Genomic DNA, 25466 nt, shown 5'->3' with positions numbered 1-25466 from the left:
TTCTTCTACCCCTTATATCCAATTATTTGCTAAGTCCTGCTCCCTTCCTAACATCTGACCACGTTACTTCCTGGCATAAGCTTTAAGTGTCTCTCTATTACTTCTAGGATCTAATATAACATATTCTGTCTTTTAATTCTTTCCAGTCTTCTGCCTTACTCATTTCCACATGTGTTGTAATCAACTGTCCTTTCTGTTCCTTGATTAGAATATTCCGTCTTTCAGCTGCAGACATTTTTACTGACTTCTCTGTATGGAATTGTCTTTTTCCTCATCTTCCAATTGTTGGCTTTCTTGGTATCCCTCCGAAGATCTTCTGTTTTCCTGTTTGTCCTACCTTTATCTTTTTTGTACAAAGTTATTTGCATGTTGTTTCTCCCATTAAACTGTGAGCTCAGAAAGCAGGAAGTTTTGGGATTTTTTTTTGTCTTTGTATCTCCAACACTTAGCTCTGTTCCTGGCTCATAGGAGATGCTGAATAAATGCTTGTGAACTTGAGGTTACAGTGTCCGAGGTTTGATAGAGGTCAAGGAGGATGAAGATTGAGAAAAGAACATTCAGTTTGGCCATTAAGAGATCGTTGGTAATTTTGGAGAGATTGGTTTCATTGAATGAATAGGTTGGAAGCCAGATACAAAGGATTTCAAAGTGAGTGAGAGCAATTTTGTCAAAAAAGGTAATGAAATTAGTCTCTCATGAGTGGTTCTTGATAAATTTGTGCAGGCTCTTTGTGATCACTTTCCTTTTTCAGATGTTCACTAACCATTCCTTTAATACATTTTTGGCAGTAATTGAAGTCAAACTCATTGCTCTGTAACTTGTAACCTCTGTTTTTTAAAAAATCTGTTTTGAAAGTTAGATGGCATTAGCCTTTCTCCTTTTCTGTTCTTCATTGTTTTTCAATGATTACTGGCAGCAGTAGCTCAGTGATTACATTTGTCAATTTTTTCCTTTGGAATTTAGTTTGCCTAGGTCTGGTGATTTGAACTTATCAGAGAGAGAGCTAGATATTCTCTTAATATCTCCCAGCTTATCTTAGGTTTCAGCTCTTTTAGTCATTTTCATTTTATGCTCTCCTTGACAGAGAAACAGAATGAGAGTTGCGCCTCACTACCTTCCTGTAAAGTGGTTCTTTTCCATTTTAGATTCTCCTTTTTTTTTCTTAGTATAGCTTTAAAAAAACAAAACGCTTTTTTTTTTTTTTTTTTTTTTTTTGTCCTGAGTTTTTCTTAACAGGCTCTCCTCGTTCATTCTGAGTTTTGGCATTCTTGACACTTTTTTTTCTCTTCTTTTCTTTTTTTAAACCCTTACCTTCTGTCTTAGAATCAATGCTGAGAATTGGTTATAATGTAGAAGAATAATGAGGGCAATGGGGGCTAAGTGACTTGCTCACAGTCACATAGCTAGGAGGTGTCCAAGACTAGATTTGAAACCAGCTGTCCCCGACACTACTCTTTCAGAAGATTGACTATGCCATGCTTTTGTATTCATACTGGTTACCTGCCCTTGCTTCCATTTTTTTGTACACCTCTTTAAAATCAAGGTTGGTCTGTGAGTTCCCTATGAAATATGTTGGTCTCTTTAGACAACTTGGACCTTTTCTGTCTCAATATAGAAATTGTTTCTCTGCCTTCAGAAATTCATTGTTGAGAGCTTCCCATCTGTCCAGGGCTGACTTACTCTGTAGAATCTTAAGAGATCATATGTTTTCCTTTGCCTAAATTTGTGAAATCACTTCTAAAAATCTAATGTTCATGTCTTTATATGTCTGAATATTCTGCATATGTCTTTCCTTTACTGTTAAAAGATCTGAGATGAAGTGGCTGATTCCTACCAGATTACCATCATTTAAACCCTTCAGTCAGCTTCTCTTTGCTTTTGAGATCCAGCTCCAAAAGAGCAATGCCCTTGTTGGTTTTTCTGCCTTTTAAAGAATGAAATTATTATTAAGACACATGAAGAAATTCACTAGTTACTCTGGTCTTGGTAAAGAAAGAACTCCAACAGATATCTAGAAGATCCCTATCACTCTTGTATCATACCTCCATTCCAAGCTTGTGTTAGCTTCCCAAATCCTTCATCTATTTAGTCTTTCGGGTCCAGGGAATCTATTGTTGCTCTGATATTCTTTCTGTTTCCTCCTCTCTTGATTTTTAGCTAAATGCTCTCTAATATGCTTCTCTTTGCTTCCTAAATTTCCTGACATGAGTATATGTTATTGCTATATAATACTATTAAATCTTGTCCCCCTTTTGAATGTTTACTCTTCCAGAACCATATTCTAGCCATGGTTCTTTTTTAATTGCATTTTTGTTTATTTTGTTAACATTTTCCAATTATGCTTTCCCCCCCAGGAATACTTTATTGTGTTTTTACCCAATTACATGTAGAGATATTTTAAAACATTTGTTTTCTGACATTTTCCCCATCCATATTTGCTCTCTCTCCCTTTCCTCTTCCCCAAGAAGGCAAGTAATCTGAGAGAGGTTCTATATGTACCAATCATGTAATGCTATTTCCATATTCATCTTATTTTGAAAGAAGTCACATCACTTAGAAGAAAGTACTCATGAAGGAAATAAAGTAAAAAATAGTATTTTCATTCTGCATTCAGACTCCATCAGTTCCTTTTATGGCAATGGATAGCCTTTTTCCTCATGAGTGCCTTAGAGTTTTCTTGGATCTTTGCTTTGCTGAGAATGATTGTCATTCACAGTCCATCATTATACAATATTGTTATTACTGTGTACAGTGAGATGCTCCTGGTTCTGCTTGCTTTAGTTTGCATCAGTTCATTTAAGACTCTCCAGGTTTTTCTGAAATCACCCTGTTGGTCATTTTCCATAAGTCATTTCTTACCAAATCTTAGTATTAATACTTCTAAAGTCCAGTTTTTCATCTTGTTACCTATACTTTATCTACATTTATATGTTTACATGCAAAGCCATTGCTGATTCCTCTTTAGTTTTTCTTTCCTCTGAATTGCTGAGCATCATTACTGCTGTTTTTTCCTGATTTTTGCTACTTTGTATGTTCTTAGCTTTGATATACTGAGGCCTCTTCTTTTTTCATTTTAAAGCCCTTTTTATTAGGTTTTCAAGACTCTCAGGAGATATATTTACATTAGCCCCTCCTGCTGTTCTCCATTCCTGGCCAAAAACCAAGCATTTCCATATTTTTAATCCATAGTCCAGAAAATAAGAAATCAAGGACTTAACTTTTTGTTTTCTCCCCCTCCCCTCTCTCTTGTTGAGTTACTCTGATTTATTTTTTCTCAGTTCTTCTATGTCCATTGCAACAAATATTTTTGTTCTCTTTTTACATCACTGTCATTTCTACCTATATGCCCTTCCCAACCCCAGACAAAATTTTGTATCAAGAAGCCCTTGCCCTGAAACAGTTTATAGGACTATATTGGACCATTTGGGGCGACAAAATCTAGATCCAGAAAATGTTATTAATACAGTTTATATCCATATGCAACATAGAGAAAGTAAATTGATAAAGTAGATCAGAAGTGCTGAGTCAGAAGTCAGTAAGACCTGAGCACAAAACTTTCCTCATGTACTTCTTAGCCTGGTGATATTGTGCAAGTCACTTAACCTTTGTCAGCTTCAATTTCTCCACTCTAAAATGGATGTATTAATAGCCTTTACCTCAGGATTGTTGAATCAAATGAAATATTTGCACAGTCCGTAGCTCAAAGTAAGTGCTTAATAAATGTTTGTTCCCCTTCTCTCTCTCTCTCTCTCTCTCTCTCTCTCTCTCTCTCTCTCTTTCCCCCCCCCCCCCCCCATATTTCATTAAATGGAAGTTTTAAAAATTCTGGAATAAAATGACTTTTTTTAACTTATGAAAATCAGATTTTTGTTTTTTATTCTGTACTCCAACCATAAAGTCAACTCTGTTTCTTTCCCAGGCCATTCTTTAGGCCATTTTTCTGTATAGAGCTCCTTTTCCTTTTCTATCCATTCAAATCTCTTGGTTCTCTGTTGTTCTGCTTGTCTTTAAGGGCCCTCTTCAAGAACTATTTTCTCCTTGATGCTTTACTTGACTGCTCTAGCCTACAGTGGTTCCTTTTCTCCTCTGAACTCTACCATTGATTTTATGCTTATATTACCTTATAGCATCTCTTTTAATTATTATTGCTTATCATTCTAGCTTATTACTTCGTTCTCCACACCTAGATTGTAAGTTAATTGAGGAGAAACATGTGCATTATATTTATATTTCCTATAACAATTGAGGTCTTATTATTAATTTATTCTAATTTATTCTCATTCCTCTTGAAATAAAAACACATCCTTTCTTCAATCAAGGACACTGGGGGAGGATTGGATATTGTCTAATTAAAAGGAACACCTATGAAAACATTCATTTTATTTTTAAATAATAAGCGTTTTTAGACAAGAATATTCCCTTTGGATGGTCTTTACTTGGTTATTGGCTGGGGCATAAAAGACAGTGGGAGAAGATGGGTAATGGGTTCCCCAAGAAGTTGGCCAACAATAGAGAATAGCCAAAAGACAAGACACTAGTATTAAAAAAAATGTTTCCTGAAAATAGGAGTTTATTAGCAACTGAGCTCTTTATACTTGTCAGAGTGTGCTGGAGCCAAGTCTGACTAGATATGTTTTTAGGGTAAACATTTACCTTGGTAATCAGCAAATGATACAAATCAGAGCTTGTGGTTTATTGTTTTAGTGATTGTTTGGACCAGTGATGGGCAAACTACGGCCCCCTGAAATGTTCTATCTGGCCACATGACATTCCTAATCTGACGAATACAATGAGTAGGATACAATACAATGAAACTTCGAAAGAGTTGTCTTAGAAACAGACTGACAGATGAGCATTTCCTTTCCTTTGGCCCCCTCTTTTAAAAGTTTACCCATCACTGGTTTAAACTTAAGACAAATGTTAATGATGTGTATTAAATTTTAAAATGTGTCAGTGGGTAGGTTTTTCTTCTGAAAACTGATTGTAAAATATTTATCAGCACAACACTCCTCCCCTGACAGAGTGATCCTTCCATTATTTCCATACTTGGCATTACTTCAGAGGCCTTTTATAAATAATAACTTTTTTTTTCTCTTAAGACTAGGATTCCTTATCTAACCTAAGATGGAAGTGCAGAAGGTATTCATTGACTCATGAGCCATTCTAATCCTTATTGGCATGAAAGCTTAACCAGTTCTGTTTTTCTTTAGATGATGCATAATAAATTCTGCTCCAGCCTTTTACCTTGAATCTGTGTCTGTCACCCTGCCACAAATGTGTTTCTTGTAAACAGCATATAGTAGGATTCTGGTTTTTAATCCACTCTGCTATCCACTTCTGTTTTATGGGTGAGTTCATCCCATTCACATTCCGTGTTATGATTACTGTGTATTGCCCTCCATCATATTATCCCCTATAGATCCTGCTTTATTCCCTTTCATTCTGTTCTTCCTCACCATATTTTGCTTTTTATCACCCCACCACTTTGCCTTCCCTTAAATTACCTCCCCCTTCCCTTGTCTTATTCCCCTTATGCTTCTCTAGAGAGTGATAGAATTCTATATCCCACTGAGTATAGTTGTTTTCCCTCTCTAAGCCAGTTACAATGAGAGTAAAGTTTAAGCATTGCCTATCACCATCCTAATCTTCTCCTCTCTGTAATGATTTTTCACGCCTCTTTATGTTTTATAATTTATCCCATTCTATTTCTCCCTTCCTTTTCTCTCAATGCAACCCTTTTACCCCTTGATTTTTTTTTTACATATCATTCATATGCATCCATATCATACATATTGTTTCATGTCATCACATTTACATACATATCATATCATTTTATATTATCACATATCATATCATTATAATCAGCTTACTTTCCCACCCTCTTTCTGAATAAATTTCCTTCTATCTTCTCTACTACTAAGAGTTAATTTTTGAGAATTACAGGTATCCACTTTCCATGTAGACATATAAACAAGTTGATCTTGATGAGTCCTGTAAATTTTCTTTTTCTTATTTACCTTGTTGGGCTTTTCTTGTGTCTCGTGTTTGGACTTCACATTTTTTATTATATTTGCCTTATTCCTCAGGAATGTTTGGAAATCTAGCTTATTGAATGTCCATTTTTTCCACTGAAAGAATATACTCAGTTTTGTTGGATAGGTGACTCTGGGTTGTAAACCCAAATCTTTTGCCTTCCTGAATATCATATTCCATACTTTTAGAGCCATTAATGTAGAAGCCGCTAGATCCCGTATGTTCCTGATTGTAGCTCCATGATATTTGAATGGTTTCTTTCTGGCTGCTTGAAGAATTTTCTCCTTAGCTTGGTGTGGTTCTTGAATTTTGCTATTATATTCCTGAAGTTGTCATTTGAGGATTTCTTTCTGGAGGTGATCTGTGAATTCAGTTTCAATTTTATTTTCTTGTTCAAGGATCTCTGGGCATTTTTCTTTGATAATTTCTTGTAGTGTGATGTCCAAGATTTTTTCTTGATCACGGCTTCCAAGTAGTCCAGTAATTCTCAAATTGTCTCTCCTAAATCTATTTTCTAGGTCAGTTGTTTTTAAAATAAGATATTTCATGTTTTCCTCTTTTTTTATTTCTTTGATTCTACTTTATTGTGTCTTGATTTCTCGTGAAATCATTAGTTTCTAGATGGTCAGTTCTGATTTTTAAGGCCTGATTTTCCTCTGTCAGTTTTGGGTTCTCCTTTTTTCAATTGGCCCATTTCTTCTTGCATCACTTTTCATTTCTCCTTCCCACTTTTCCTCTGCCTCTCTTAATTGGTTTTTAAGTCTTTTTTGAGTTCTTCCAGAACTGTGTTCAATCTGTAGTTTTCTTTTGGACTTTGTATGTATTTCCTTTGCTTTCACTGTCCCCTTCTGTGTCTGTATCTTGCCCTTTGTTTCCATAAAAAATTCTTTAGAGTTAGGTGTTTTTTTTTTTTTTTTTTTTTTTTTTTTTGTTTTTTTTTGTTTTCTCATTTTTACTATCTAATTATAGGTAGGCTTCCTGTAGATGATGTGATGGTTGTGAGGGCTGAGAGCTCCCACCCCATGCTGATTCAGTTGACCTTTGAGATGCTGATAGCTTAAAGACTTGCCTTAGGCTTAGGTGTAAGCTTTTGATCTGGCTCTAATCTTGAACTGATCAGGGACTGGTCAAATTCTAGCCCCAGGCTTAGGCTCAAGTTTTTGGCCTGACCTATGTACTTGATCCATTCAGGCACACCCTTAACTGTCTTGAAACTCTGCCTTGAGCTTTAAGCAAAAAGATTAGTACTTAGTACTTAGAACTATCAGCCCACCCTCTCCCCTCCACCCCCATGTGTGAACTATGTTCTTATCCCAAGGCCATACAAGAATTCCTTGGCCTGGAGCTCTGGACTTCTCTGCAGGTTTGAAATTTCAAGATATATGGCTTTGGCTTATACCACTGTTTACCCAGGCAGGATCTTAGGGTCTGGATGTTGATTTGGACATAGGTTACAAATTTTGGACAGTTTGTTGAGCAATTGTGGGGTGGTGGGCTATGGCTTGCACTTGGTTTGCTCTTCCCTCCTTGCTTCAGTTTCTTGCTGGCTTTGCTCTCCTCTCATCCCAGGACCCCAGATGTTCTTTGCCTACCTTTTGTGTTTTTCTTTTTTTGAAAATTGTTTCACTCTCTTTCCTTGTTGGTTCTTTCACTCCTTTTTTGTTTTGTACTGATATTTTAATCTTGGTTGGAGAGGATTTTTATAGTGACCCAGTGCTGCTCTTGATTACTCTACCATCTTGGCTCCACCCCTGGAACAACTATCCAGTTCTATTTTTCTAAGTCCAATTCACCCCTTCTTAAGCAGTCTTCCTATTCCCTTATTCCCCTTTGGGAGGGAGAGTTACCGTTTTCATGCCAGACTTAGTGAAGATATTTATTCATTTAGCCCTACTGCATGCAGCTCAGAACTCTCTGAGTCAAGTGATCCAGCAGCTTCAGCCTCCCTGGTAGTGGGGATTTTAGGAGTGTGTTATTATTTCTTGAATAATAGCTGCTTTTAAAAAAGTTTTATTGATATAAAAAATTTCCCATTTGAAGTGCTTTCATTTTTCTTTGAAACTCACCTCCTTTGTAATATTCTAATTACTGTTTTACTTCATTCTTAGGATTTTATGCTTGGAACAGTCCTAGGATAAGAATTAGGATACCTGAATTTTCCTACTATTTCTTCCACTCACTAGTTGTATGACTTCAAATAAGCCACTTTTTACCAAATGAAAGAATTGTGCTAGATGATTTCTGAAGTCTTTTTTTTTAACTCTGAGTTTTAAAGATGTTGTTTATTCCATGAAATTGAAGGTTTCCATATTTTTCCTTAAAGTTTTATCCTTTTTTAGTATAAGGAGTTATTTAACTTAACAATTTGAAGTCTTCTTACGTTGGCAAGACTTTCTAGTCCTTGTCTTATCATTAGACTTTGGAGAAGAATGTTGGTATTAAACAGTGTTCTTATCTTCAAGGCATTTTTGAAAAGCCTGGTGCAGGAAATTTGTGACTAAGTGTTATGGGGTATATAGTAAAAAGAATACTGGATTTGGGGTCAGAGGGACTTGGTTTGAATCCCAGCTCTACTGCCTGCTACCTCTATGACCTTAGGGAGATCACTTAACTGTTCTGGGTCTTTTTTTTCCTTAGATAAAAAATAAGGAGGCTGGACTTGATAATTTCCCTTTTAATCCTAAATCCTATGATCTTATTTACAAGCATATTAGACTTGAAAAGACAGTATTGCATTTCTCTTTATTTTTGAGACTGGACTAAAACAGGGAGTGTTCCTTTTTGTTCCAGTGAAATTACTTTTATTTGCTATAGAAAGGACTTTGATCTTGTTTCCTTTTCAAAAATACTACCCAAATGATAGGGAGTTAGTATTTATTGATTTTACATATTGATTGTATTAGAAATAAGAAAAATATATTATCTTTTCTATTTTAATATTGAACATGATAGGCCAATGGGTTTGAATTCTTTTCTAAATTCAATACTGTTTCTAAAATGTACTCTTCATAACAATACCTTGGTTCTGTTTATCAGAATTCTGACAAATTTCCTCTTTGACTCATTGCCAACTTAAGGATGTCAACTTTATTTGTGCTTTAAATGTTGACAATCTTGTTTTTATCCAGGATGATGGAAAATAGTATTCATTAAACATGGAGATAGGGGAAAATCACTTCCTCACCTGCTTCTTCCTTAGCACTAGTTTTTCTGAACAAATATTGTGGGTAGTAGTTAGGCTTCAAGGTTTTGGAGGAAATGAAAAAAAATATGCCTAATTTTAGATTAGTGTCTTTTTTTCTCTCCCATTCTTTCCCCCATCCAATAGCTTTAGATTTAAGAGACAGCATGGATAAAGCAGATGCTTTATGTCATGTGAAATATTCTTGTGATCCATAGGTCATAATTTCTTGGTTATTGGCATTAAGGATTTGCATGAATTTATAATTTTGAACTGTATTTTTCCTGTAAAAAGTTAAATTCTGAATTCAAACCCTATCTGTGACACTTAACTAGCCATGTGATGGGACAGATCACTTAACCTTAAAGATTAAGTAGCATAATCTCAAAGTTGAAGGGACATTAAAAGTTTTTCGATCCAACCTGCACAAGAGTCTCTATTGCAACTTCCCCAACAAGTGGTCACCTATCCTTTATCTGAAGACCTTCAGTGATGAGGAATCTACTGCTTTCTAAGGCACCCAGTACCACTTTCAGACCTCCCCTTTTGTTAGGAAGTTTTTCTTTTATACTGCCTCCATCTTGTCTCTTTTGCAACTTTGTTCCTATTGCTTCTAGTTCTGCCCTTTCCTGCCAGGCAGAACAAATGTAATTCCTCTTTTCACATTACAGTCCTTCAGTGTACTTGAAAACAACTATTAGAACAGTTGAGTTGTCCTCTTTTCTATCCTAAACATCAGACTATCCTTATGCGTTATTTCTAGTCTTCTCATTATCCTGTTCTTTCTTTGGATGCCCCACAAATTCAGTTTGAATCCTTGCTTTGACAAGTGGTCAAGTTATTTCATCCCACGAGCCTCAGTTACCTCCTGTGTAAAACGGGAATACTAATACCTGCATTCCCTGTTTCATAGGGTTGTCAGGAAAGTATCTGTTAAAGGAACTATGGATGTTTAGCTTTAAGAAGAGACAACTTGGATGAACTGGATGATTTCAGAAAGAGCTGGAGAGACCTACATGAACTGATGCAGAGTGAAATAAGCAGAACCAGGACCACATTGTACCCAGTAACAGCAATATTGTGGAACGATCAAATATGGTAGACTTTGCTACTAACAGCAATACAATGATCCAGGACAACTCTGATGGATTTATGAAAAAGGATGCTATTTGCCTCCAGAGAAAGAACTGTTGGAGTAGGAATATAGATGGAAACATATGATTTGTCACTTATTTATTTGAATATATGTTTTGGTTTTCTTCTTTTAGAAGAAAAAAGAAAAGAGACAAAAGAGCAAATATTTGAAAGTCTGTCTTTGTAGAAGAGTGTTTATAAACTTATTCTGTTTGACCCCAAAGAGCAAAACTTGGAGGAAGGTACAGAAAAGGGGATTTCAGCTTAATATAGATGAGTTCTTCCCAACCATTAGAATTGTTCAAAAGATGAGTTGGCTGCCTCTGAAGATAACAGGTTCAGCATCAGAGATTTTAAAGCTGAATGGAACCTGAGAAGCCATCTGGTCTGACTCCTTCATTTTTGTAGATGAAGGATCAGCGACCCAGAGAGGTTCAGCGATTTGACAGAGATCACATATATTTAATGACAAAAGACAAAATTTAAATCCAGGCCCCTTGATTGCAAATTTATTGCTCTTCTCCTAATATTCTGCTGACTCTTAAATATAAGCATGATGACTATTTTTATTATTAATCAATCAATCAATTAATTAGTGATTAATTAATTTAGAATATTTTCCCATGGTTACATAATTTGTATTCTTTCCCTCCTCTCCTCCCAACCCCCTCCTGTAGCCAGTAAGCAATTCAACTGGGTTTTACATGTATCATTGTTAATGACTATTTTAGAGCATAGTTGTAGAAGGGATTCTTGGTCAGTTATGAGTTGAGTTGAACTAGATAGGCAGTTGATACTCTTCCAGCTGTGATTAAATCTAATCTTTTTCTGAGTAACAATAGTGTATCAGTTGCTCAAGAAACAGTTACTAAGTACCTACTATACATCAGGTATTTTGCTAAGTGCCATATACAAAGACAAAAATAAAAATTCCCCTCCTCCAAAGGAGCTTATATTTTGTCAAAGGAGACCTGTCCAAATAGGAGAAGCTTCATATAGAAGCAACACTTGAGCCTGAGGCTTAAAGGAAGTAAAATTTATTTCATGAGACCAGAGTGAGGAGCCAAAGTGTTCCAATTGTGTAGGACAGCCAGTGCAAAGGCATTGAAACAAGAGGTAGATTTACATGTGTGAGGAACAGCCAGTAGGTCAATTGAGCTAGATTGTAACCTATTTAGTGGAAAGAGCACTGGACCTATAACCATGAGACCTATGTTTTGTTGCCAACACTTATGAGCTGGGTTGTCATTGGGCAGATCATTTTACATCTTTCTAAGCCTCAGTTTCTTAATCTGCAAAATGGGGATAATATTTATACTGCTTGCTTCATGAGTTGTTATGATGAAAGAACTCTTTAAACTTCATAAAGGTACTTCATAAATGCGAGTTATTATAATCTACTCAGGAGCAGATATTGTTGTCATCTTGTGGTTCAAAGAAATTAATAGTATAACATTGCTTTCATTGTTGATAGAGAGGGCACCTGGCAGCCAAGTGGCTGTGAATATATAGTTACTGCTATGCACAATAGGGATGTATGTCTTTTGCCCCTTTCATTATTCTAGCTTTATTGCAGTAGTCAATAGGAAGCCTGAAGAAATTAAAGTTACTTGGCATAGAACCAGAACTATAATACAAGTGTCTTGCTTTCCAGTCCAGTATACTTTCTGTTACCATAGGATGGTTATTTGCCCTATCAGAAAATCAGACTTTTTTGTCAGAGAGGGCCAGATAAGACAAATGATTCAATTGATAAAAAGAAATTCTTCATCAGGAGACTTCTTTTATCAGTATAGATCACCACCTGCTCTGCAACTTAGATTTAGTGAGTTGCCTTACTAAGTGTTACTCATTTTGTAAAGGGTTTTTGCACAGAGTTCTCCCAAATGGCTTCTCTACTACACGTGAGATAGTCTGTTTTACAACTTGTTTCATAGTCAGCTTTTTAGGCATACATTTATGGTATAAAGTGAGATACATCTGCAGCTATCTGCAGGTATGTCCTCAAGTATATTTCTGTATCTAGTCTTGATAGAAAGATTTAAATTAATTGAGGTTGGGCTTGACTTTTTTTAATCTGGATTTGGATGTGACTGACTGTTGGATGTATTTGCCTTGTTTATTTCAGATCACTGTTTGCTACTATAAATTTGGATCTAGTAACTAGATTAAACCTTTGCAGCAACTTTGATGTCTAGAGCCAGATCATTATTCTTTTGCATACATCTTATATTTTGTTCGGTGAGATATGAGAAATAGAGAGCAAACTGATGTAATAACAGACTGTTTTCTTTATATTAAGAAAGATTGTATTAGTTCTGGGATTTGTGGACTGTCTTGCTACATAAAGGTCCTTAATGCCCTTTGGCACTATCAATAAGTAAATGGGTTTACAGAAGTTTAGTAAAAGATAGCCTATTCTAGGGCTAGAGCTAGTTTCTGACACAATAATACATTGAGGAAATAAAAGTAGACAGGAAGGAGGGTTAAGATTATGATTATAATATATTTTAATAATTCATACCCCTTCTCTTTCTGACTTCCTGTTGTCCAGGCTAATGAATATCCATCCACAAATTTGGCATTTTAGGAGTAAAATTATTAACCTATAGGAGGATTTGGAGCTATGATTTGGTTTGTCTGTATAGCAGACATTTTAAAGATCTCGATTTTAATCATAGCCTCTGCATTTTATAAACTATGTGACCAGGGACAAGTTACTTAATATATCTTAATTTTCGTCTTTCTCATTTGTGAAAAACATGAATGATAATACCTCGTGGCATCTCACAGATTTGTTGTAGAATCGTATGAAAATGTATTTGCAAATGTTTTTGGAAAAGCATTGAAGGTTGGCACACGTATTTCTTCAATACTTCAAAAGATTTTTGATTTCATTGGCATGGGTACTCCCACTTCTGGTATAGTTTACAGCCCGTTCAGGTAAAAAAACAAACAAACAAAACAACTTTAATCATTTGTTAATATCTCTGATATTGAGAACTTAGTTGGTCCATAGCGTAAAGATATCTGATGCATTAATAAACCTGTACCTCAAGCTTTTCAATGTTGGTACAATTTACCAGAGCTGGCATTCTGTCAGCCTAGCTTTTAGTATAGCCCAAGGTGTGACCATAATGCTATGTTGAAGCATTGGAGGAAAATAATTATAGGGTACTGTCATTGTCATTATTAGACTTCTGAAATTTGTAGCGTTTTCACTTTTTTTTTGATGTGGCTTTTTTAACACCACTGTTAAGTTTCTTGACTATAGTATATACTCAGTTGTTCCATTTTAAAGATGTTTCAAATTATTGTGTAGGTATAGATAGAGATAAGTTTAAATTAAATTAAATTATTTTTTAAAAATTAACATTCAAACCTCATGTAAGGAACAGTGAATGTCTGAGTAGAAAGAAGAATCATGCTGTCCAAGAACATGGTGGCCGTAACTGGTGTGAGGTTTGTCAGAACAAATTGCTATGGTGATGATGAGGAAAGGTATAATGGCTTGATATGCTCATTGTTTATCAGGGCTGATAGCTTTGTACTTTTTAAAAATTTTTTCTTGCTATTCCCCAAAACAAGCTTATAGATGTAGACCTTGAAGATAGATGAGAAAGCTGGTGCCTGTGGAGGGTAAGTGCCTTGCCCCAAATAATAATAGGCATCAGAAAGATGGAATTCGAAACTGAGCCCTCTGACTCCGTAGTTAACTGCTCTTCCCACTGTACCTCTCATTGTTTCCAAGGTAACAGTTATGGACAACTTTCTTTTTGTACTTGTTATATTCTTGATAGTTTGAGAGCCCTCCAAATTAGGAGTCCTGTGAGTTTCTTTTTGATTATGTTTGTGGCATGTTTAGCATGCTTTTGTGAAAGAATTGTTGCACAGATAGACGAATATGATCATTCACAGTGCTCCTATTTTTGACAATCTAACCTTAGCTGCTCATATTTCTGTAGCCCCATTAAGTTCTACAAAATACTTTACCCACTATAAAGCTATATGGTGGGGAGTATATGTATCTTCATGCTACACAGGTCAAAATTGAGATCTAGAGATAAAGATTCAGTGACTTTACTGATGTCACACAGCAAATAAGTAGCAGGATTGAGGCTTTAACTCAGTTAGTCTCCTTACTGAATCAAGTTCGATTCTTTTTCTCCTACACTGAAGGAAAAGGTTATGGTTTCTCATAGGTTTATTTTCCATGACTTTTTGAATCTTTCGTCATCTCAGATTTTAGATTATTGCCCTTCAAGCAGCATATCTTTAGGATCATATAAAAAATCTTAATATCTTCATTCTGTGGATTTGTATTACACTTATTTGTTTCTTTGTAATAGTTATGGCTTTTCTGTCCAACATAATGTAGTAATAATTATTCAAAAGTAATTTATCTTACTAGTTAAAACTTAGAACATGTGGAAAAGTGAAAATTACTAATTGTCAACAAAAAAGATTTAATTTCAAATGGCTCTTGGGCCATTCATTTCATTTCTGGACCCTTTAGTTCCATTTGTATTTCTCAGTAATGGTTATTTTTATTTTAATATGAAATTGTATTTATTTCTTAAAGACCTAGTAAAAAATCATAGATATGTAGTTGAAAAAGGCTTAAATTTTTGATCATGCATTTTTGTATGTTGTCTTCAGTAATTTTAAAAAAATCCACAGCAATGAAAACTTTCATATAATATAAAGAGTAAAGATATCTAAAATGTCAGTTATAGTGGATTATTTAAATAAATTGGATTATAAGATCATAGATTTAGACTTAGAAAAGCCTTAGAAATAATTTAGACCAGCATCTTTATTTTACACATACAGAACCTGAGATTATGAGAGATAAAGTGACTTAAATCGCAGAACCAAGATTTACACTCAGGTCCAAATTTCCTGGTGTTTCTTATTTCCTTTTTCTGTCAAATTTCTTTTAAAAATGAAGTTTTAGAATTAAATAGACAATTTTATAAAGTTTCCCTTTTAAAAGACTATTGCAGATATTTTTTCACCGTAGTATAAATTGACACAGACTAGTACCATCATTGGTCATGCCTAGTGCTATATACCACTGGGACTAGGTTAAAAAAAATCCATGACATTATTAGTTAAAACTTTTTTTTTTTAGGGAGCAGCTGAGTGGCTCAGTGGATTGAGAGCCAGGCCTACCTGGGTTCAAATTTGGCCTCAGACACTTCTAGCTGCGTGACCCTGGGCAAGTCACTTAACCCCCATTGTCTAGCTCTAACCTTTGCCTTAGAACCAATACACAGTACTGATTCTAAGATGGAAGGTAAAAAAAACTTTTTTTTTCCCGGATTTGTAAAGATTCTGCCCTGAGTTTGCATATAAGAAATAATGCATATTATTTAATTGACTACATGACTCAGTTTGCTTATATTTTGTTTATTGTTTTTTTGTCATATAGCCACAGAGGAGAAGAAGTCTCTTAAACGAACCTTTCAGCAGATACAAGAAGATGAAGATGATGATTACCCTGGAAGCTATTCTCCCCAAGATCCAACTGCAGGCCCTCTCTTGGTATGTCTTAATAACTACTTTAGATTTACCCCTTAGGCAAATTCTGAATAGGTAGCAGCAAGTATAACAGTTAAAAAAGATAATTTTGATCATATAAATTGAAAAGCTTTTGCACAACAAAATTAATGTACTAAGATAAAAAGATAATCATATTGCGGAAAAAACTTTTATCATCAAATATTTCTGAGGATTTGGTATCCAAGATAAATAGATAACTAATAGATCGATCCAAAACCAAAACTTTCCCCCCAACAGATAAGTGGTCAAAGAATGTGAATAAATAATTCTCAAAATAATTGTATTATATCTTCCATATTATTAATGATAAGAGATATCCAAGTTAGAGTAACATGAAGTTTTTTTACCTCACACCCGGGAAATTTTTAAAAATGACAAAAAAAAACTAATTGGATAGTGTCATATTAAAAATAGTTTTGGAAGAGTTATGGAAAGGCAAAATATCACTAATGTATGTTGGTGAAGCTTTGAGTCTTTACACCTGTTCTGGAAGCAGTATGGAATTATTCAAAGAAAGTGACTAAAATGTCACTTAGACTCAAGAGACTTCACTATTGGGCATCAAAGAGGAGGTCATTGACAAAAAGAAAATCTCTGTGTACACCAAAATATTTAAAACAGCATTTTTGTCATAGTAAAGAACTGGAAACAAAGTAGGTGCCTATCAAATGGGATATGGTGAAACAAATCATGATACATGAAGGTAAGAAATATTACTATATTGGAAGAAACATGGATACAGAGAAACGTGAGAGACACATATGAACTGATGCAAAGTGAAGTAACCAGAGCCAGGGAAACAATGTACTCAATGACTACAACAAATAGAAAGAATAACTACTACAAAACAATTGAAAATTTGTTATGGCATTCCACGTCATTTGACCAACAAAATAGCTAACTAGTCTCTCTCCCCCAATTCTCACACTCAGACCTTTCCAAAATAGAAATTAAGCACCCAAAATAAAACAATTTCAACCATCTCCATATTATAGGATGCTCCAAACCCAAAGAAAGTGAAAACTTAATGAACTAGTTGATTAACTTAGTTTACTCAGCATCCTGTCTCCCACCACACTCTACATTCTCCCAGAAGCAAGGCTACCAAAACCATGGGCTTGCTGAAGAATATGACCCTTCCTCACCTTCTTTCCATTGCTTGTGGATTCTTTGTCCAAATTGCAGAGATTTGCTGAGGCTTCAATACCCAGTGAGGAACATTTTCATATTTTCCTTGACCTAGTCTGTCTGTTCTATTGCTCTACCTCTTTTTTTCTTTAAACAACAATTGATTTTGATGATAGCTACTTTAGAATATAATTTAAAGTCTAGAAATGCTATTTCCCTTATATCCTGATCTTGTTTCATCATTTCCTTTGATGTTATAGATCTTTTGTTTTTTTAAATGATTTTTATTTTATCCAGCTCTATAAAGTATGCCCTTGATAATTTTATAATAGTATTGAAAATATAAATTAACTTTCATAGTATTGCCATTTTTATTATATTGGCACTGCTGCTTAGCCAGAAGGACTTCAATATTCCTCCGGCTTTTTAAGGTCTTTATTTCTTTAAGGAGCACTTTGTAATTGGATCTCTACAAGTCTTTTGTATGCTTTAGTATCTCCCTGATACCTTATGCATCTTGTGGGTATTTGGAATAAGATGACAATTTCTATTATTTTCCTAGAATTTTATTATTATATAGAAATGCTGTTAATTTTTGAGGATTTATTTTTCAGCCTGCAATTTTGCCAGAGCTATTGTCTTGATTAGTGTTTTTGCTATTCACTTAGGATGTTCCAAATATACCATAAGCAGCAGCAAATAGAGATAGTTTTATGTCTGCTTTTTTATGCCTTTAATTTCTTTCTCTTTTTGATACTGTTAGCATTTCCAGAGCTGTCAAGTAACAATGGATAGAAATGACATCTTTGCTTTACTCTCATAGTTATTGGAAAAGATTCTAGTGTATCTCTATTACATTTGATACTTGCTTCTGGTTTTATTATATTTTCAATTTTAATTTTCAGTTCCAAATTATCTTTTCTCTGCCCTATCTCTCCCCTCCCTGTGAGAAGGCAAGAATTATGATACCCATTTTACATCTGAAGCCATGCAATTTAAATTGTTGCTTTTTATAATATTAAAAAAAGGTCCCTCTATGCCTATATATTTTTTTAGCATAAATGAGTATTGTATTTATCAGAGGTTTTTTTCTGCACCTCTAGAGATAGTCATGTGGTTTGGATGTTTTGACTTTTAATATTAAGTGTATTGATTGTTTTCCTACCGTTGAACCATCCTATCAGTCTTGCTATAAATCCAGTACCATAATGAATGATTTCTTGGATAATTCACTGTAGTCTCTCAGGATTTTGTTGAAAAATTTTAAATTAATATTCTGTGTTTTATCTTTGCCTGGTTTTTAGGTATTAGGACTATATCAATACCTTAAAAAGATAATGGTAGAATACTTTCTCAGTTTTTGAGACTGGTGTTTGTGTAGTGTAGAAATGAACTATTCTTTAAAACTTGATAAAATTTCTTGTGAATCCATAAGGACTAGGAGCTTTGATTTTTAGAGGTTTTTTGGGGGTTTCTTTTACAACTAATTCTGTTCCTTTTCAGAGGTTGAGTTTTTTATGATCTCTTCCTGGTCTTCTGTCATTTGGGGCATTTTATGTTTCTGAAGATAGTCCTCTTATCTCTTGTGTTCTCAGTTTTATTAGCATTTAACTATGCTGAATAGGTTCTGATTATCTTTTTTTAAAATTTCATTTAAATTTCATATTATTTGATTTTTTTAACATTTTTCTTCCTTTATTAGTTGAAAGTTTCAATTTTATTAGTTTTTTTGAGGGGTGTCCCAATTTAACTCTTCTAATTTTTTAACATTTAAATGTAACATACATTATATTTTCAGTATTAGAAGAGTAGTGCTGATTTTTTATTTTATTTTTTTATTTTTTTTGTCTTTAAAAAGCACTTTTTAATAGGATGGGATATTCTCAGGTATGGGAAAGGATGTTGAGGTATACTTTAAAAAGATGTAAAAAAAATAACAAAAGAAATGAATTTTGCTAAATTATATAGAAACTTGGCTCCAAAGAAGAGAGATGGGAAGATAGATCCAACTACTCCTTTGCAGAGATGGGAATCCATGGTGTGGAACATTGTCTATTAAGTCAGATTTTTTTAGGGTATCAGTTGGTTTTGATGAATTTTTTTTTCTCTTTAAAAATTCCTATTATAAAGATGGCTCTTTGGCAAACAGGGGGGCAGGCATGGATTAGGATGGAGTGAGAAATGTAAGCAATGTAAAAATAAAAGTTAAAAATGAAGATTTTTTTTTTTAAATGACAATGCCCCAGTTTAAAATATGACCACATGGTGGTGCTAATAAACAGTAAAAATGATTAAAGTAGATAGTTCTGTGCTGAACCTTTCATGTGTTATTGTCTTGTCAAATAACTGGATTGGTTTTTCTTTGATCCTTTAACTTAAAGCAGCGGTTAAGATTTGTTTTTGTTTTTGTTTTTTTTTTTCAATCGAATATAGTTTTTCATGAATTAGTTGCTAAAAAGATTTTGACAATGATTTGTATACCACTGTTCTGGTCATAGTAGTAATCCATAGTTGACTACAGAAGGGGACTGTGTAATGGATATGTGAAATGTAGATGCATGTTTTCTAAGCCACAACCAATTTGTTAAAATTCCATTATTTATAATACATGTTTTAGGAAACACATATTTCCTAGTCAGGCATAGTATTTTGCACATATTAGATCTTTAATAAAGTCTGTTGATACTATGTTTATATATTTGTCAAATGATTCTTAACTTTAACATTGTGAATTCCTTCTACTAATATAGATTTCAAATCTGGCTTCCTATACCTCCAGTGTGTACACACCCATGACATCTCTGCTTCATTAGATTCTTTACTATGACCAAAAAGTTTATTTAGTGACCAACTTTTTGATCATGAATTACTTTTAATCTAGGCTGGTTCTAGACTAACAACAGGCTTTTAGTCTGTTGCTATACCTGAAATGATGCAGCTCTGCCTCAGTAGGACTTGTCAGAGATGACACAGACCTTAGTGGAGTTGTATATGCCTATTTATCTAAATATAAATTTGTATAAAAGCCTCTCTCATGCTTGTCTATATCTAAGTGTATTAAGGGTGAGTAGTTAAATGGTCACATTGGATTTAAGTTTTATGTTTGTAAATTGTAAAGAATTAAAATAATTATTGATTTTGTTTTCATTTGATTAATAGGTAAAAAATCAGTTCCTTCTTTGAAATTATTAAGGTGAATCTGTCAAAACATTTTGTGTTTTTCCTTCTGATTTTTCCTTTTTTGTGTCTGTATGAAACTCATACTTTACATAAGTATTCTCACACAGATGAGAAACTTTGGAGTCATCCTCTACTCTTGATTCTTCCACATCTCTCCATGTCTAGATGGTTGCCAAGGTTTGTTGATTACCTTTTCTCACATCTAACCCCTTTCCTTTAACTTACACAGTACCATCCTAGATCAGGTCCTCATTACCTAACTTATTACCATAGGTTCCTCATTGGTCTCTCTGTTCTTGAATCTCTTACCTCTTCTTCATAGCTGCTCAGTTGATACTCTTAAGGCACAGATCTGACCACATTAATTCCCTGCTTGGGAAGTTTCATGGGCTCCTATGACCCCCCTACTCTTATATTTTAAAAATACATTCACAGGTTTCAGTCTATTTTTTCAGCCTAATTTTACATTACTCCTCTTCATTACATTCTGTTCCAGCCAAACTGGGCTATTTGCTATTCATACTATGATGGTTTTCCATGATATTCTATCTCACACCACAGTGTCTTTGCACAGGCCTAGAATGCTTTCCTTTTTCATCATCTCTAGTAACCTTTCAAGGCATATAGGCCTTGGTCTTGATTCCATGCCTCCTGTCCAATCACCACCTCAGATATGCTTCTTTTATTGTGAACTTTCGGACTTAGTTTGTGTAAACTTGTCTGTATGTGCTCTCCCCTCTATCCCTCTCTTCTTCCCTACTCCCAATAGAGGGTAATCTCCTTAAGGTCAGGAAATGTTGGGAGCAGCTTAGTGGATAGAAGCTAGGCCTAGAGAGGGGAGGTTCTGGGTTTAAATCTCAGATACTTCCTAGCTATGTGACCCTGGCCAAGTCACTTAACCCACATTGCCTAGCCTTTATCAGTATTGCCTAACCAATATCAGTATTGATTCTTAGATAAAAGATAAAACATTAGGAAATAGGTTTTTTTTTCTCTTTGCCTTCCCAGCTCCCCCTGTATACATAGTAATTTAATAAGTATTTTTGAATGGTATAGAATTGATACATATTGGGCCTTAATTTTTTGCTACTAATGAGACTCTTTAGTGACTTTACTAGAGAATAGGAATTTACATGTTTTGGGGTTTTGTTCTTGAAATAAAATTTGAAACATGCACTATACATTTTTTAAATTCAGTAAACATTTGTTCTTCATCTCTTCAACAAATATTGGGCTCCTTTTTGTGGCAGCAAAGAACTGGAAACAAAGGAAATACCCATCAGTTGGGGAATGGTGAAACAATTTATGGTACATGAATTAAATGAAATATATTGATGAAAAAACTCTGAATGTGAGAAATACAGAAAGACATAGAAAGACTTACATGAACTGATGCAGAATGAATCAGAACCAAGAAAATTATATACTTAGTGACTACAATAATGTAAATTGGAAAGAACTACCACAAAACAATAAAAAATGAAAACTGCAAGATTACAAAAAAGAAACATATCCCCAAAAAAGAACTAGGAGAAGATACCTCTCTACTTTTACATAAGTGTTCCATGGATATGGAACATGGTATATAACATATTTTTTTCAATGTATTTATCAGTTTTGCTGTTTTTTTTTCTCTTTTTCTTATTTTTTTTAAAATGAGAGTTCTATGGGGGAGAGAGAGGAAAGATAGGAGAAATTTGGGGCAATGTAAAAACAAAAGCTATTAATAACTTACTTTAAAATTTTGTACTCTTAGTATAGTTTTAGGCACTATATGCAACAAAGCAAGATATTATCTTGGTACTTTTTTGCCACAAATATATTTGGAATGTGATTTTTTTAAGGTATAGTGTAGAATTTCATCTTTATCTTTTAGTTACTAAGTTTAGAGATTAATTTTGTATATTTTCTTATACTAAACAATTGGCAAATGGGAAAGTGGAGTGGGCTCTCAGATTAGAATCTGTAAACATATCAGGAGTAGCTGCTTTTAAAGTTATGTCCACCTTATTTTCCTAACACTGATTTCTAAGAAAGATGAAATTCTGTGTTCTGTCTGATAGACTGAGGAGCTGATCAAAGCCTTGCAGGATTTGGAAAATGCTGCATCAGGTGATGCCACTGTGAGGCAGAAAATTGCTTCACTACCACAAGAAGTTCAAGATGTTTCTCTTCTAGAGAAAATTACAGGTGAGACCATTGGATTCAAGGCGAACAGTGGGATTATGCTATGCATTGAATTATAAGATCTGCTTAGTGCTGAAAGTTTAAGCTTTTATACTTTGTTGGACAGAGGACACACTTATTTGTAGTAAGAGGCATACAGACTTGGCTTGTGTAATGAAATCTGAATTTCTGTTTCTATAGTATCAAAATATGGTTTGAATTCCTACAGAAATACCACCCTGAGGCATCCTAAAAATCATGGTTCCTTTTGTTTTTTTAATAATGCTACTTTCTTACATGCATGTAGTTCCAATGAAAGACATTGTGGTAGAGTCATCCTTTAGTTAAGAAAACTTGCATTCAAGTTCTGTTCTGCCTCTCCTACACCTCTTTATGACCTTGGGCCTTTGAGATCTCCAGACCTCTTTTTAAGGCCAGAAACTTGCAAAACAGTTGCTAATCTGCCTTAATAGTGGGAATTTCTTCATCAAAAGTTTCTTACATCAGTAAAATAACATGTCTGAACCAGAAAAAAATAGTAACTGTCTTGGCAATATGCGAAGAAAGAAAAATAAGGTAACAAATGGAAATATGTTGAGCATATTAAAGGAAAGGAATAATTATTTTTAGTTTAACCTTAAAAACCCTATTTTGTTTTGGATGTTTGCTTTCTGGCAGTGCTTTTCTAAAATGGGGCATTTAGGTGTCTTTTTTGTCATAACTCCTTAAATAATTTGTCTTGATGACGGTACCTTTGGACTAAGTTATAACTGTTGCATTTTTTCCCTCCAAGTCCAGAAAAAAAAAAAAAAAGATTGTCTACAGTGGGGAAACGTCCTTTGGCCACCCCTTTCCTCACTCTTGTCTCTCCCCTTCCCTCCCTGCCCCCCAAAAATCATCTCAGTCATGCCCAGGTGATTTGTAGGTTGTCTCAAAAGATTTTTTTTCTTTTTCTTTTTTTTTTTTTTTTGGTCACATTTGTGCTTAGACAAAGAGGCAGCTGAACGTCTTTCAAAGACAGTGGATGAAGCATGTTTGTTACTAGCAGAATATAATGGGCGACTGGCAGCAGAACTGGAAGACCGACGCCAGCTGGCACGTATGTTGGTGGAGTATACCCAGAACCAGAAAGATGTTTTGACAGAGAAGGAGAAAAAACTAGAAGTAAGTACTATCCAAAGTGAGCCAGGATTCCTTAAGTCCCTTCTCTGTAGCTCACACCATTCAGTGGGTATCATCTTTAATATAGCCCTTTTCTTAAAATTTAAGCAAAATAAAATTGTGAGGAGAAATTCTATTAAGTATCAGAGTTGTTTCGACCTTTTTGAAAATTGATGTCATATTTCCTTAAAACCAGGAAAGGACAGGTCTTAGATTTCAGGAAAGAAACCTAAACTCCTAGCCTTAGTGTTTTAGATCCTAACCTTTAACATTCCAGTTTCAAACTTAGGTAAAATACTTATTGCCTGAGATACAAACAACAAAAATGGCACTGAAATAGAAGAATGTTATCAGACAAAAGTTGTAGAGTACCCAGGAATGTCTTTCATCTTTTCCAAAGTTAGTTTCAAATGTTATATACAAATGAAAACCATTAAACAGTATATCTCCGTCTTCTGTTAATTCAGAAATTTCACAGATACTTACTCCTCATTTTTATATCCTTGGTAGATTTTAATCAACAGAGAGAAAAAAATAAGGATTATTACCCACTAACACTTAGGAAATGCTACATTTCATGTAGCCTTTTCATGGAAGGAGGGGAACCCTTGTCTTTAGGTAGCCTTCCACCCAGATACTGTTTGTATCCCTTTTCCAGCAACTCGCTCAATTCTAAAATATTCATTCAACAAATATTTAAGTATCAGTGTCCTGGGCTATGTGCTAGGAAAGACCTGAAGATATTTAATATGCGCTCCCTTATCCTCCAGGAATTTATAGTCTATAGAAAGGTATTATCATCTGTGCCTGTCAAAGAGTACTTGTCATAGGAAAGCCGTTTTTTTATTCATTTGTCTTAAACTTAAGATTTTTGTTAATGTAGCCCAAAGAGAAAATTATATAAAGAAAGCAAAAGAAGCTTCTCTTTGCCTCAACTCATAAAACGAATTCCTTGGCATAGAGGGGACAGAAATTAAGCCTTCAGGCTTTCAAAGATGATATGATTAAGACTAAGTGAGTTTGTGTTTGAACACTGTCATCTGACTGAGGGTAGAAAACGAATAATATGTGTGTTGTACATTATCTTTACCTGCAGTGATGATGGGAGTGATTATGAATAGTAGTGGTAAGAATTTCATGTTCATAGCCAGCTTGAACCTGGAAGATGGGAAAGGCTGTAAAAATAGCATCATTTTGACTAGAAATCAGCAATGACCAGAAGTCCTAGAGGGAGTTGCACAGGCAATACCAGACGGTCATTTATCTGAAATGTTCATCTTTCACTGAGGAAGCATTTTCAGCACTGTGCCCCGGGACTAATAAGGGAATGTAATTAATGATTCTGGTTGTAAGTCACTATGCCATCTGTTGAACTGCCCCTTGGCGACACATTAAGGGCTTTCTCTGAACTGTCAGACATTGATTATCATGAGCAGCTGTTGTTGGGTGGAACGTGGCAAGCTACCATAGAGGACGTCGTCTTCAAGAAGAGATTGGTTTGGTGGAGCAGGTTAACTCTTTGTTATACTTTCCCTTTCCACCTTGGTACACACTTAAATTTTTCAACTAATCTTTCTGTTTTCTGTAGAGTAGTGGCTTGATAAAGACCATTGTATTTGACAATCTCTGGAGAGCTTCTAGGTCCCATTCCAGCACTGCTTAGGGATTGGGATGAGATTGAACAAATAAAGAATGCAAAGAGGATTCTGTTTTAAAGTACACAAGCTGTCAGCCTCAGGAATCCTTGATCCCTCCCCCCCCCCCCCCCCAATATCCTTTAGCAGCCACTTAATGTTAAAAATTTCTTTGAGGTCTGTTGTAGTACAAACAGAAATTATTAGATATACTAACAAGGGTAGCTTTTAATTCATTTTATCCTTGTCAAACAATCTCATCTCTACAGTCTTGAGATTTTAGT

The 25466-nt window shown here is 34.7% G+C and overlaps 1 protein-coding gene across 3 annotated transcripts in view; it reads left to right on the top strand.

The window, feature by feature from the left end:
• RPRD1B (regulation of nuclear pre-mRNA domain containing 1B) overlaps positions 1–25466 on the top strand; it is an 88744-nt gene that overhangs the window by 29281 nt on the left and 33997 nt on the right. For 2 of the 3 annotated variants that reach the window (XM_044664303.1, XM_044664304.1), the window contains exons 4-6: positions 15783–15895; positions 22285–22411; positions 23376–23551. In XM_044664303.1, the coding sequence (XP_044520238.1) occupies positions 15783–15895; positions 22285–22411; positions 23376–23551 (416 nt within the window). The remainder of the gene's footprint in view (positions 1–15782; positions 15896–22284; positions 22412–23375; positions 23552–25466) is intronic. The other variant, XM_044664305.1, reaches the window with a different exon arrangement.

Source organism: Gracilinanus agilis, chromosome 2 (genome assembly GCF_016433145.1).
Source record: "Gracilinanus agilis isolate LMUSP501 chromosome 2, AgileGrace, whole genome shotgun sequence".
Taxonomy (NCBI): Eukaryota; Metazoa; Chordata; class Mammalia; order Didelphimorphia; family Didelphidae; genus Gracilinanus; species Gracilinanus agilis.
The sequence above is the reverse complement of the archived record's forward strand: the minus strand, read 5'-3'. Positions and strand labels throughout refer to the sequence as shown.